The sequence below is a fragment of the Mobula hypostoma genome, chromosome 5 (assembly GCF_963921235.1).
Source record: "Mobula hypostoma chromosome 5, sMobHyp1.1, whole genome shotgun sequence".
NCBI lineage: Eukaryota > Metazoa > Chordata > Chondrichthyes > Myliobatiformes > Myliobatidae > Mobula > Mobula hypostoma.
Genome location: NC_086101.1, coordinates 32,681,073 through 32,696,056, shown reverse-complemented (window position 1 = coordinate 32,696,056; position 14,984 = coordinate 32,681,073). Strand labels below are relative to the sequence as shown.

General features: G+C 42.4%; 1 protein-coding gene across 8 annotated transcripts in view; it reads left to right on the top strand.

The window, feature by feature from the left end:
- Positions 1–1,096: 1,096 nt before the first annotated feature.
- The window catches only part of atp11a (ATPase phospholipid transporting 11A), a 172,343-nt gene continuing 158,455 nt past the window's right edge, over positions 1,097–14,984 (top strand). For 3 of the 8 annotated variants that reach the window (XR_010018007.1, XM_063048311.1, XM_063048310.1), the window contains exon 1: positions 1,099–1,284. Coding sequence is in view for 5 of the 8 variants with exons in the window: in XM_063048311.1 (XP_062904381.1) it covers positions 1,246–1,284 (39 nt within the window). In the remaining 3 variants the exon portion in view is untranslated. Of the gene's footprint in view, positions 1,285–1,426; positions 1,446–14,738; positions 14,852–14,984 lie in introns of those variants that run through there. The other 5 variants (XM_063048313.1, XM_063048312.1, XM_063048314.1 and 2 more) reach the window with 4 other exon arrangements.

The window sequence follows — 14,984 nt, the reverse complement described above, 5'->3', positions numbered from 1 at the left end:
ACTGAGGTCTAAAAGGAAAATGCAAATTTCATGATTAATATCTGCCTTTGCTGAAAGATTGCTTCTGAGACGATGGGAATGGCGCCCGTGCTTTTGGGAGTTTTGTTATGGACCCTGATTGTTGGAGGGTGGTGTTGCACGAGGGACAGATCTGATTGCTCTGATGTGTGTACGTTACTGGACAGCGGTATCAGAACGCACACTAAAAATGCTGGTGAACGCAGCAGGCCAGGCAGCATCTATAGGAAGAGATACAGTCCACATTTCGGGCCGTGACCCTTCATCAGGACTAACGTATCAGAACGCAGGCACAGGAACAACGGACGAAATAGGGCCAAGTAAGATGGCACAATTTCCTCCAAATGACCAGATGAATATAACTATTAATCTGTCATTTACTTTTGACCACTACGCATGAGAACGCGCAAGTTTTAATTATCAGTATGTATTAGTGGTACATAGTATACTGTAGACTGTGTGCACCTACTACGAGAGCATACAGGTTGAAGTGAACATTGGTCCAAATTTTGCTTTGGGAGTAACCGGAGTGGATAGCAATCTTCATCATTATTAAAATAGAAACCAAAAGTTTTGAGAAGGAACTGTAGGTTAGATGGGGACATCGGGGCTCCCGTGGAGGGTGCACTTATTCCGGTGTGTCCCACTAAACTGGGAAACAACGCGCCATTAATTATCCTTTTCAGCAGAGTAAAACCATTTCCTTCTTCCCGTCGCTTCTCCCGGCGATTACTCCACACGTCCTCTCGCTGTTTCACTATCAGTGAAGTCATTATAATCGAACTCCGACATTAGAATAGAACTCGCCAGATCAGTTGACTGTATGGGGAGGGGCTTTGCCGGTTCTGTCGGATGGGACAGTGACTTTCAGCCAGTGCCCCAATAAAAGGGTAGACAAGAGCAGCAATGGCATTGATTGAAGGACTGAATGCCTTATATAAATCTGGTGCTCCAGTAAATTGCTGTCCAATATGCAATATTATAGTCTTTTACTTCTGGAGCCAAAGGTTCTCTGATTGGTGCAAACATCGCAAGGGAACGCTAATAAAATATTTAAAGCAACCGGAGGCCGTGCCCCGCCCTACTGATATATCAGGTTTCCAGGGTACGGGACATGCCCATTAATCGCTGCGCGTTTTGTTGCTCAGGAGGGGTGGCTGGAGCGTCGGGGGCGGAGACGAATCATGCGCCGCACCTCAGCGGGTTAGAATCGGAGCGGAGAGCGCAATGGGCTGTCGCTCGCTCGGGGCTGTGATCCGCCGCTGGGTGAGTGATCGCTACCGAACCGAGGCCCCCGGTAAACTCTGGGAGTGAGGAGCGATTTCCGCGCCCGGGATCTGCCTCCTGTCCTGGCGGCCGATCCTGTTGGAGTTCGCCTCTACCCTTTTCGTTGTTTGGAATCTCTCCGACGTCGAGAGTTCCGGGAAGTGAGAGGTTTTCGTGTGCGGTTTAACTTCATGCTATTGTTATTTGAGGAATCCACAACCTGTGGTATTGCGCCACTGGAGCCGCTGAGACAGACCTATACCTGTGATCGCGGTTTATTTCCACCAGAAAGAGGCAGATTGAAGCAAGTCTTCTGTGGTCTATTGTGGAAGTTTTGATTTAACGCTGCGCTCCGATTGCCAATTGCTATAAATTATACTCTTATCACGTTCTTTCAAGTTGTCTTCGCCCGCCTATTCATTCATTTATGCATTGTTGATAAAATTGTGTGTGTGTGGGGGGGTAATGGGCTGAGTTTTAACATCAGGCAAAACACTGTTAGACAATGGGTGTTCCAACTGGGTGTCAGCTGCTCACAGTTTTGTGTTGATGAAAGTATCCAAGTTTGTTGTTTTGCAGTGGTAGGAGGAAAGTGAGTTTTGAGGTGGAGGGGGTGACATTAGAGGAGACGCAATAATAAATCCACTGGGTTCTGTTACGAGGCTTGACAGCGATTAGAAGGCTTTTCCACTCACCATTGAGCTCGGATGATCTGATTGAATTATGTAAGTTACTACAAAGGGCTGGCAGGATATTTGCAGAGGGATCTGCCCAAGGGCGGTGAATCTTGAATAAACATGCATACATTCCAGCTATAGATCTGCCTCCTAGTGACCTCTTAACACTTGCGAGTCCACGTGTATGTGATGAGGCTATTTCCTTGTGGGAAAATTGAGATTGCAGCTTTTTTTTTAAAAAAAAGGTGCTATCTCAACATCTGCAATCTATTTGAATGACATGGGTAAAGAACTTGATTGTTGTCAAATTTGTTGCTGATACAAAAAGTTGGGAAGTCGTGATTGGATATAAAGTTATTAAGTATGCAAGCCGTTGGCAGGTGGAGCTCAATGCAAGAAAATGAGGTATCCCTGAGAATGAAAAAGCAATTATACTTTAATAAGAGCAAGACTAGGAAATATTGAGGTACAAAAGTATCTGGATGGCCTGTTATTTGAAACAAAATATTAGCTGGCAGGTGGTGGAAGTATTAGAAGGCCAGTGGAATATTGCCACTTGCTGCAAGAAGTATAAGACTAGAGGAGCTAACACTGGGCACCATGGTGGCATGGTGGTCAGTGCGCTGCTGTTACAGCTTCCATTCCAATACTGTCTGTATGCTCGCCCCATGAGCTACGTGGGTTTCCTCCAGGTGCTCCAGTTTCCTTCCACAGTCCAAAGAGGTATCAGTCAGCAGGTTAATTTGTCGTTGAAAATTGTCCTGTGTCGAGGCTAGTGTTTAAAAAACAGGCAAGTTTCTGGGTGGTGCAGCCCGTCGGGCTGGAAGGGCTTGTTCTGTCCTGTGTACCTCATTCAGAAATGAAAAAAATACCTGCAGATGCTGAAAACCTGAAATAAAAGTAATGTTGAAATTCTCAGCGTCAGCATCTGTGGGAAGAGAAACGGACTTCACATCTCAAGTCAAGGACTCTTCATCAGAACTGGAAGGGGAGCAAAGAACTTTATATCAAACTGTAGAGATGTATAGAACACAAAAAGAATATCTGGTAGAGTGAAATAGCTTTGATAGAGAAAAAACAAATGTATGAATTGTAAAATGTAGTGCTAAACAGTGTATTATAGAGAAAAAAATCTGGACTAGTATCATAGCTAGAGGATTTTCCCATTCTGACAAGAGGGAGAAATCTAGAGACCAAGAAGTTGCCTGAATTCAGAAGGTTGCAGCGTTCGTTGGTGGGTTACGAGAGACTGTTTCCCCAAACTTGTAATGGGCCTTGTGTATTGTTTCAGACTGTAGACTCATTTCCGGGTGGGATGGCAAATTAAAATGGCAGTCAACTGAAACTCCTGGGTCACTCTTGGGACTGGCTGCAGGGGCTCAGCGATGAAATTATTGAAAATGTGCTTCACTGAAGGAAACAATGTGATCACCAAATGTAGTGCATTAGATCCGAAGAAACATGATCGAGTCTCTGCTTCATTTAGAAAGACTGTTTGGGTCTTTGGATGATGGAAAGGGAAGACTGAAAGGATGGCTATTGCAGGAGGGACAGCACCTATCCATAAGATGAGTGGAAATGAGGACATAAGAGCACCATTGGGCCACGAAGAGCAATCTGTTCAAAACACTGAAAGGGGAAGCATGTACATGTTTCAGGGGGAATCTTGTCGGAGTTCATAGACATTGCAAAGGGCAATTGGGTTGTCTGGGACTGGGTGCATAACTGAGCCTTATTCTGAAACTTGTTTAAGACAGAGTTGAGGAATAGTTTATTTTGAGGGTTCTGAATCTTTCGAATTCTTTTCCCCAGGATTTTACAGATGGTGAAGGAAAGTGGTGTTGAGGCCGAGGTTGGATTAGTCGTAACTTTGAATGACACTGAATAGCTGATTGGCCTTTTGTTCCTTGAGCACGTATGTGGAAGTGAGATTGCTATCATGTCATGTGTGATTATAGGTTCTTCTCAAGTTGTGGACAGCTTAAACATATGAGGAGGGTTTGGGAGAACAGTAGGATGGACGTGGGGCAGTAGGAATCAAACATTGTGTTTCATACCTGGTTGGGATAAAAGCACTTATGATCTCCGTACCATGAATGAAACAAATTAGTCTTTCATTCTGTGCAGAATACAGATATTATTGAGTGTCGACAATTGCTTTCCTACAACACAATGTCATTGTATCTCAAGAAAAATTTGAATGGTTGAGGTAAATGCCCTGCCATAACTACACGCTGCCCTAGGTTAGCCTATGTATTTTAATTAAGTATATTCTTCGGTGGCTGCACCTCCAATATCTAAACTTTTGTGTTGTGAACAGTTCTTGGGTGGAATTCTGTTGTAACCTGGGGAAGACCTGCATCAGAAGTTGATAGATTCTTGATTGGTCAGGGCATGAAGGGATTTGGGGCTGAGAAGAAAACTGGATCAGCTATGATGAAATAGTGGAGCAGATTCAGTGGGTCAAATGATCTAATTCTGCTCCTATATCTTATGGTCTTATTACTTAATGGTAGGGCAGATTAGAAGGGCAGAGGTGTGCTCATGCTAAAAAAAATTATGATAAAGGTGGATTGTTTCACTCATTTTATAAATCTTGGAAATTTTCTATCCAAAAGTGATACTGAAGTTTAGTTGAGTTTATTCAAGCTGAGACCGATAGACCTTGATAATTAAATGAAATCTAGAAACACGGGTTGAGTTGGAAAAATGACATCCTCAGAATCTGTTATGAACTTATTGAGGATACATAGGATCTTGTGGTTTTTAATATATATAGCAAGCTTTTTATTCTACCCTATTAAATGTTTCTTGGAGTATGCAAAGTACAAAACGAACGCTGTATTTCCATGCAAGAATGAACTTTTCAAAAGTGAGTGTGTCTTGCTTGGAACATTTTATGGTTGCAGAATGCACTGTGTAAAACCAAATTCATTATTTCCAGGAAAGGATCATTTGTCTCTGACACTATCACAAGATCTATAACTTCCTTTGAACCTTTTAAGGGCTCCTCCTGATCTCTGTAAACAAAATCATTGAAACATTGATAACTGTAGCCTCAGTTGACAAGGCCCTAAGCTCATGGAATTCCCATCTCTATATATCGCTGTTTCAAATGCATCTAAATGTACAGTAGATATACAAGAAACTGGAATCTACAGCAAAATACAAAGGCTTGTAGGAACCCAACAGGTCAGATAGCGTCTACAGAGGCAGAGGGATGGTTGGTATTTTAGTCGAGACCATGCGTTACAGCTGTGTGGTGGAAGAGTAGCGACTCAAAAGGGCCAAGACATGAGCCGGTACATGATTGGTGAACCTAGACAGAGCTGGGAAATAAAGATTAGGGGTAATGGATCACTGGAATATTGATCCATCCTTCCAGGTATTACCTGATGTGCTGATTTCCTTCAACAGTTAGTGTTTTTTGCTCTGAATGTCTGGTTTAAATAGTATGTGCAAAACCTAGCCCAAGATTTTAGCACGGAATTGGATTATAAATTGTAACTTCAGTAATCAATTTCTCAGAGTTACTTTGAGCATCAGTGTGAAATAAGTTTCACTGAGATAATAGCGGACAGAAATGCTGCATGGAGGTTACAATCCGATCAACCATAAAATTATTAAATGGCAGAGTAAACTTGAGAGGTGAAATAGTCCACTCTTCGTAATATATATGCTATTGTGCTAGTTCTGTCATGTGCTACATAATTACCACAATTCCCTGAAGGGGGAATGTTGGTAGAATTTATGAATGAATCTTGAATAATTGCTTGTTGAAATGCTGCTTTTTTGCTTATTTTTAGTATTGTAGGACTTTTTTTTAAACAGTTGAGAAAGTGGGCTCTTTGGTTTAAGTCAAGAGTTGAAAAATGACTTTGCAGTAGCAATCTGTGACTGCCGATTAGTTGTCCAGATCATGTGGTCAGTCCTGGAGTAATGCTTCAACCCACAATTTTCAGAATGAAGGAAGTGTAAATCACTGAGCCAAGTTTGGATTATTTTAAAAAATTATTTCAGTGCATGAGGATATCCAATAACTCATGCTCATTGATTACTAAAAAACAATGTCCTTGACAGAGAAATTGAACATTCTTGTGGTGTGCAGCTGGAGATTAAAAGCACAATATTTAAGTGGGATCTCCAGCTACTGACTGCTGACAGGAATTGCTGTCAATCTGGCATTGATGCAATCATTTGCAAATTGTTACTGCTGGATTACCTGAGATTAAACGAACGATTGACCTGATCTAGTCCCAGTTGGTGAATAAGAATTGTCAGTTCTTGGTTTATTCATCATTCCTGATTTCTTTCTTTCAGTAAACAATACTGATGTGTAATGGCTTGCTATCTTGTTTTTTTTTGTTTGTTCTTGTTTGTGAAAATTTTACCTAATGTTTTCATCAATACATAATGCTCTTAAATTAGATTATTGCTGTCAGAAGTAAAGCTGTTTATGTTTGTTCTTGCTGGCTAGCAGCCTTTCCTGACACTGATTTCATTATCTGAATTTCTATTTGTTTACTTGTCTCTTTGCTGGTGTTTGGAACGAGTGAAACCAGGAGAGCAGCTGGAGCATGTCGGTTTCTAATCATTTTGTCAGGCCAAGACTTGTGGCAGCACAGTTAAGATTGACGAAGCTGTTCACTCCACTTGTGTTGTGGTGCAAAGCTTGAAAATCAACAGGTCATTGGATGTTATTGTTGAAGCACCTTGAATAACTCCAAAAGACTGAGGTTTGGTATAATACTGAAAGGCTTTTATTCGCTGTACAATACGACCTCCACGGTGAGTGTCTGCCCCCTGACTGAGGGGGAGGGGCAAGGCAAAACACCTTTATACAGGACTCTGTGGGAGGAGCCACAGGGGCAGTCAGCAGAGGGGCGTGTCCAGACAGTTAACCCGGTTACAACATGTATATGGTTTACCACAATTGTCCTTAATTCTGTGGGGGTTTTCACAATGGTGAGCGAGCCCAAGACCACAGGACACAGCCTCAGAATAGAAGGGTCTCCTTTTAGAACGAAGATGAGAAGTTTCTTTAGTCACAGAGTAGTAAACCTGTGGAATTCGTCAGGCAGCTGTGGATGCCAAGTCGTACGGTATATTTAAGCAGAGGTTGATAGATTCTTGATTAGTCAGGGCAGGAAAGGATGCAGGAAGAAGACAGGAGGTTGGGGCTGAGAGGGGAAATGGAGCAGCCATAATGAAATGCCAGAGTGTACTCAATGGGCCAAATGGCCTTGTTCTGTTCCTAAATCTTACTGTCTGAAGACATTAGCGATCTCAATTTCTTGGTTGTAACAGAGTTGTAAAAACTCCTAAAGGTCCACATGGAATTCTTGTCCATGCTGCTAATAAACAGAAACATAAACAGAACACAAATTCAACCACTTGTTACTGCTCTACCAATTCTGTAGGAACACATCTGATATTGTTCCTATGCTTCATCTTACTGTACAATATCCATTTTCCTTGTTTGCAAGTAGTAACCAAAATTCCTTGTGTAAATGTATATGCTTACTGTGCCTCTGGTGCCCTCGGGCAGAGAAATCTATGGAGAAGCTGAAGAATCTTCTCCTTATCCCTACTCTGAATTGCTGACTATGTTGAAAGCCTGCCCCTGTCAGAAGAAACTTCATGTACGTGTTTATTTTTTTAAATGGTGGCTCCATGACTTTGGCTATTAGAGAACCAGTGACCTGGGTTTAATTCCACCGCTGTTTGTGAGGAGTTTGTACGTTCTCCCTGTGAGCATGTGAGTTTCTCTGGGTGCTTCTGTTCCTTCCCATGTTCCAAAGACATACGGGCTAGTAAGTTAATTGGGCAGAATGGGCTCGTTGGGTCAGAAGTGCCTATACCGTGCTGTATCGCTAAATAAAAATAAAAGCTTGTTTTTCAATGTTATCGTAATTTGTTCTTCTGCTGACAACACAGAAAGTGTTTGCACACTTGATCTCCCCTCCGTAGGACGAAACCCTGTTCCGATGATGGGGCTTGGTCTGAAATGTGGTCTTTGCATTCCTCTCCATCGATGCTGCCTGACCTGCTGAGTTCCTCCAACGTTTTGAGTGTGTTACCCTGAGCTAGGAATTAATCTGGTGAGCTGTCATCGCACTCATAAAATCTTCAGTTGTGGCTCATGTACAATGACCCAAGTGTGGCATTGCGATACCAACAGAACTGAAGTAACCCATTGTGACTCTTCCAGTAAATGCAGAACATGCTAAAGATGTTATGCAGGTCAGGTCGCATCATTGGAGAGAGAGCAATTACTTACAGCTCAGTAGCCTTGAATCAGAGTGGAAATTATTGAATGGTGTAGAGTCCTGAAGGTCACAGCTTTTTTGGACAGAAAGCAGTGAGGTGCAATTGATCACAAGATGATAAAAACCACTGAGAGGGGGTGTGTCACCGGTGTCTACTCTACTATCTTTTTGATCAGGGAGGAGATACAGGAGCATTAGGACTACTGCCAGAATGGGTGACAGTTTCTTACCTCAGGCTGTGAGGTAAATGAATGCCCTGCCTCCACCGAGGTCTTGTCACTAGGACAGCGAGCTGTTTACCATTTACGGTACTGTTGAGTGTTTGCTGTTTATTTGTGCTGCGTGCTACATGCATTTTCAATTGTATCTGTTAACTTATTTGTGGTATTGTTTTTTGTACTGTTTGTGAAATGTGTTTCGTTTGGTTGTATATATGTACAATCAGATGGCAATAAACTTGAATCTGATTTCTTGCCTGCATTGTGCTTCATTAGGATAGTGCAGGAAATCAGTGGATGAAGGTCAAAATGAGAAGGTGGTGGATAAATTTGTCACCGACAATTAGAAAGTCACGATTGCCCTTGGGGACTGAATAGAGGAGTTTTGAAAGCATTCACGTAATTCATGTTTAGTTCCTCTAATGTTGAGAAAACGGCTGGGAGTGAAAAAGTGAAATGCTAGGTGTTGATATGCTGTGGTTGCACATGATCGTGCTGTGGGAAATGGAGTGGTTGGGGATTTAACCAAACCCCCGGGAGTTGTGGAGAAAGTGGTCTGTTCAGAATGCTAAGAGAGCGTGGGAAGGAGTCTGGAGGTTTCATTGAAGATGGTACCAATTATGGGGTAATGATCCATTGAATGTGGGACTAGCTGGGGTGCAGGAAAGGGCAGGAAGAGCCCTGCATTTCCTTTGAATGGGAGAAGAGCGGATGTAGGAAATGGAGTAAACGTGGTTGAGTATGCCAATCCAATAATTTGCTTCACTCCAATAGATCATTCATAATTCTAACGCCTTCAACAGGATTATACCAGTAGACGCATCTTCACCTTCCTCTTCGAGCATTCTAAAGGGACCATTCCTCCTACGATTCCATAATCCTCATTTCTCCACCAGCCTCTCCTTCCTATAACATTTGCAGAGTGTGCAGTACTTGCCCAATTCATCTCTTTCAGGTGAAACAGCAATTGACTTGCCCTTCATTTACTATTACATTCAGTGCCCATGAGGGTGTTCATCGACACAAGAAATCCACTGCTGATTGGGTGACCACTTTGCACAATGCATCAGTTGAAAACAATCAGAAAATACTGGAAAATAGTCAGTGGGTTAGGCTGTATCTGTGGAAAGGGAAATGGTCAATATTTCAAATTAGAGACCCCTTTGCCTCCCTTTCCACAAGGGTAACCCCGAGCATCCAGTTACCTCCCTCTTTCATTCTTGGTCCTACTCTGACCTCTTGTACCAACATGATTTGAAGCATAATATGCCACCTTCCATCTTGGCATATTATACCCCTGGTGATTTAGTAATGAACTTGACTAACCTGGGTAACCTGTTTTTTTTTTCTCCCCTGTACTCAATTCACAGATGTGTCTGCTGGGTATTAAAATGACAGTCAACTTGACAACATTACTCTTAACTCTATATCAGAAACATTTCCTTTATCTGTCTCTTTACATTTGATTTCCCAATACTCATTGAGAACCTTGCCTATGTCCTCTGCCTCAAAACAATGCTTCCTCCTTGAACCTTGTTCTGCCTTCTCTCTACTTTGTTCGCTTGCTCTTAATGGATGTATACAATTCCTTGGGATTCTTAAAAAATCCTACAGGCAAAGGACTTTTCATGGACCTTCCTGGCTCTCCTAATTCCCTTGAGTTTTTTTCTAGCTTTATGATTCTCAAAGGCTCTATTTTGTTTTAGCTTCCTAAGCCTTAAGTATGCTTCCTTTTCATCCGTGACTAAAATTACTATCTCCCTCAATTCAAGGTTCCTGTACCTTGCCATATTTGTTCATCCTTAGACCATAAGTGTCCCGCTTGGTGGCACAATAATATCAGTGCCGGACTCTGGAGCGAAGGTTCCCGAGTTCGAATCCAAGTCGTGTTGAGCATCAAGCTAGCAACTCGGCCTCGTAAAAACAAGAATAGCTTGCTATGGAAACACTGTCATGACGGTGCCCCGATAACTCCACTGCCGAGTTAAGGGCTATTCTTCTTCTTAGACCATAAGGCGCAAGAAAAATAAGACAAATGAGCAGAGTTGGACCATCTGGCCTATCAAGTCTGCTGTGCCATTCCATCATGGTCGATTTATTATCCCTCTCAGCCCCACTCTCCTACCTTCTTCCGATAACCTTTGATACCCTGGCTTATCAAGAACCGTTCAACCTCTGCCTTAAATATACCCAGTGACTTGGTATGCAGAGCTTTCTGTGCTAAAGAATTCCACAGATTCACCACCCGCTAGCTAAATAAATCTTTAATCTTCCCTTTTCCAAATGGATATCCCTCAATTCTATGACCAGAGGACACAGCTTCAGAATAGAGGGGTGTACTTTAAGAAAAGAGATGAGGAATTTCTTCAGCCAGAGAGTGGTGAACCTGTGGAATTGGTTGCACAGGTTACTGTGGAGGCCAAGTCTTAATGTACATTTAAGCCAGAGGTTGATGCATTTCTCTATGTATTCCATCTGCCATTTCTTTGCCCATTCTCCCAATCTAAATTCTTCAGTAGACTCCTTAACGTTTCAGCTTTTTTCTCCTTATGGCTTTTTTAGTTGTCTTGTGTTGTGTTTTTAAAACTTTCCCAATCCTCTAATTTGTGGTTAAGGAGGCATACAGTGCATTGGCTTTCATCAATTGTGGGATTGAGTTTAAGAGCCGAGGGGTAATTTTGGAGCTATATAGGACCCTGGTCAGACCCCACTTGGAGTACTGTGCTCAATTCCGGTTGCCTCACTACAGGAAGGATGTGGAAACCATAGAAATGGTGCAGAGGAGATTTACAAGGATGTTGCCTGGATTGGGGAGCATGCCTTGTGAGAATATGTTGAGTGAACTCAGCCTTTTCTCATTGGAGTGACGTAAGATGAGAGGCATTGATCGTGTGGATAGTCAGAGGCTTTTTCCCAGGGCTGAAATGGCTAGCACTCGAGGGCATAGTTTTAAGGTGCTTTGAAGTAGGTACAGAGGAGATGTAAGGAGTAAGTTTTTTATGCAGAGAGTGGTGAATGCGTGGAATGGGCTGCTGGTGGCAGTAGTGGAGGCGGAAACGATATGGTCTTTTAAGAGACTCCTGGATGGGTACATGGAGCTTAGAAAAATTAGAGGGCTATGGGTAAGCCCAGGGTAGTTCTGAGGTAAGGACATGTTTGGCACAGCTTTGTGGGCTGAAGGGCCTGTACTGTGCTGTAGGTTCTCTCTGTTTCTATGTTTTCCACTAATGCTTGCTATAATATATTCTCTTGCTTTTATGTTGTCTTTGACTTCCCTTGCCAACCATGGTTGCCTCATCCTCCTTACTGGAACATGCAGTAAGAAGGATGACAGTGCAGAGAGACAGAGATGATGAGAAAGGCCCGTGGGTTTCTTGTCTTCATCAGCTGGACATTGATTGTAATAATATAAACATTATGTTTAACTTTGAATTGGAAAAATCTGGAATACCGTGTGCCATTTCTGTCACTAAACTATAACAAGGCTGTAACTTTATTGACGAGTGTGCAGAGGAGATTAATCTCTCTGCATGTCATGAAGCTGAGGAGGTTTGGGGGAAGGATTCTGCTGATAGAGGTGTACCAAATTGAATGGTACCTCTCACTGAGAGATTAGTTAGAATCCGGATTTGAGTTGGTGACTGAAACGGATATGCTCGTAACAATAATTAAGAGAAACACTTGAATTGTCAAGATCGTAAGCAATGGACCAAATGCTGGTAAATGAGATTATATAGATGGGTAGCTTCTTACAAGGATGTTGCCAGGACTTGAGGATCTGATTTGTAGAGAAAGATTGAATAGATTAAGACTTTATTCCCTAGAGCGTAGAAGAATGAGGGGAGATGTGTTGTTAATTGAGAGGTATAGAGGGGGTAAATGAAAGCAGCCTTTTTCCACTGGAGTGTGGTGAGAATAGAACTGGGGGTAATGGGTTAAGGGTGAAATGTGGAAGGAGAACATGAGCAGAAACTTCATCACAGAGAGTGGTGAGTGTGGGACGGTCTGCCAGTGGAAGGGGTGGGTGTGGGTTCGATTTCAACATTTCAGAGCAATTTGGATAGGTACATGGATGGGAAGGGTATATATATATAGATCTGGTCTAGGCAGATTGATAGTTCAGCATAGACTAGATGGGCTGAAGCACCTGTTCCTGTCTTGTGTCATTGGTTTTGTGGATAATAAGTTAGTAGATATTCAGCTGACTAAGAAGCAACATGTGTTTTAAAAAAAATAAAAACTTTGAGGGAATGTTTAGTTTTCACTCAATGGATCTTTATTTTTGGAGTGACTGACATCGGGTAGAGTGCATTTTTGAGAAGTCTAGCACAAGGCATTCACATGTCTGTTAGTGCCAGCTGAATGTAATTGTAACCTCTGACCTGGGAACATACACAGGCTTATTTTCCTGAGAGCTTGGATAAGCTATAGCAGGTACCCCTGTCTCAGCACTAGAGCAGAAGAAACAGCACACTGACCATTTGGGAGCAAAGATGTAGGACGATAGGAGAAAAATCTTCCTTAAAGGACACCAGAATCCGATTTAATATCACTAACATGTTGTGAAATTTGTTGTTTTATGGCAGTGTTGCCATACAGGTGGGAAATGTATGCTAATGCAGTTTGGTAAAAGGAACAATAGTGCAGACTAATATCTAAATGGGGAGGTGGTTCCAACATCGGAGGTGCAGAGGGAATTGGGAGTCTTTGTGCAAGACTCCCAGGAGGTTAATTTACAGGTTGCGTCAGTGATAAAGAAGGCGAATGCAATGTTGGCGATTGTCGGTGCCTGGAGGTTTATGGCAGAGTGAGTTTCTCCCTTCTGCCGCCTGCTATCGGGGGCTATCGGGAGTCGATTGGAACTTTGAGACATTTTTTTACATTTCCCATGGTCTGCTCTTTGTCAAATTATGGTATTGCTTTGCACTGCTGTAACTATATGTTATGATTATGTAGTCTTTGGTTTGTCTTGTTTTTTTTTGTGATATCACTCTGGAGGAACATTGTATCATTTCTTAATGCATGCATGCATTTCTAAATGGCGATAAAAGAGGACTGAGTGTCCTCATAATCCAATTTATTAGGAGGAGAATAGAATAGAATATAAAAGCAAGGGGATGATGCTGAGGCTTTATAAGACACTAGTCAGGCTGCACTTGGAGTATTGTCAACAGTTTTGGGCCCCATATCTCAAGGTGTGTGTTCTCATTGGAAAGAGTCCAGAGGAGGTTCACAAAGATGATACCAGGAAAGAAGGGGTTAACACATGAGGAGCTTTGGGCTGCTTTGGGCCTGTACTTACTGGAATTTAGAAGAATGCGGGGGGATCTCATTGAAACCTAGCAAATGCTGAAAGGACTAGATAAGGTGGATGTGGAGAGATGTTTCCTATGGTGAGATGGTCCAGAACTTGAGGGCACAGCCTCAAAATTGAGGGGCAACCTTTTAAACGGGGTAAGGAGAATTTATTTATTAGCAAGAGTAGTGAATCTGTGGAATGCTCTGCCACATACTGTGGTGGAGGCCAAGCCTGTGGGTGTATTTAAGGTGGAAGTTGATAATTTCCTGATTGGTCAGGGCATCAAAGGATATAACAAGAAGGCAGGTGTATGAGGTTGAGTGGGATCTAGGATCAACCATGGTAGAATGGCAGAGCAGACTTGATGAGCTGAATGGCCTCATTCTGCTCCTATGTCTTATAAGCAGCATTACATTGTAATTCATAGTATTTTTATGCATTACAATTAAAAATTTATTGCAAAAGAGAACAGAAACAGTGAGGTTTCATTGCTCTTTTAGAAATCTGATGGCAGAGGGGCAATCTGATGGGGGTCCTTTTCGAGGCATTGCCTTCTGAAGGTGTCTTCGATGCTGGGGAGGCTAGTGCCCATGATGGAGTTGGCTGACTTTGCAACAGTCACGGCCAGTCATGAGGAACTTGCTACGTTGAGGATGGTTACATTTTGAGGCTTATTTCCCACAGATGCTGGACATATTGATGGCGACAATTTTTGAGCAAAGGAGTTCGTGTGGTAATGACAATCAGGAGCAGTCAATCGTAATTGGCCTTCCCAGTAGACAACGAGTTGTACCTTGAATCAAAGAGGGGCAAAGTGATCTTCATGCAATAATACCGTTAGAAAATCAAAGGAGTACAAGTTGTACTGCATTGCTTTTTGTCTCTGAGCCTTTGAATATGTCAGTCAAGAAACTGAAATATCTCTTATAAATTTGGCACCGTACTGTCTCTGCTGCTACATAGCATGCAAATGCAATGTTATTTATTTTAGATATTGGATCACAACTAACCCAATGCAGGGTAAACTCTGCCAAGCCATGTCATCTCGCATGCGGCCCTTGGAGCAAGCACACTTGTGATTTCTTGGTCAGAATTGAGATTGGGGTAAGTGATTCAAAGATGATGGTGAAGAATCCAGTGCTGGAGAGTTTTTAAACGTGGAAAAGCTGTTGGCCTGGGGCAGTTCCACTCTTGACCTCAGAAGTCTGTGTCCCGTGGTACTATTCCTCATCATATC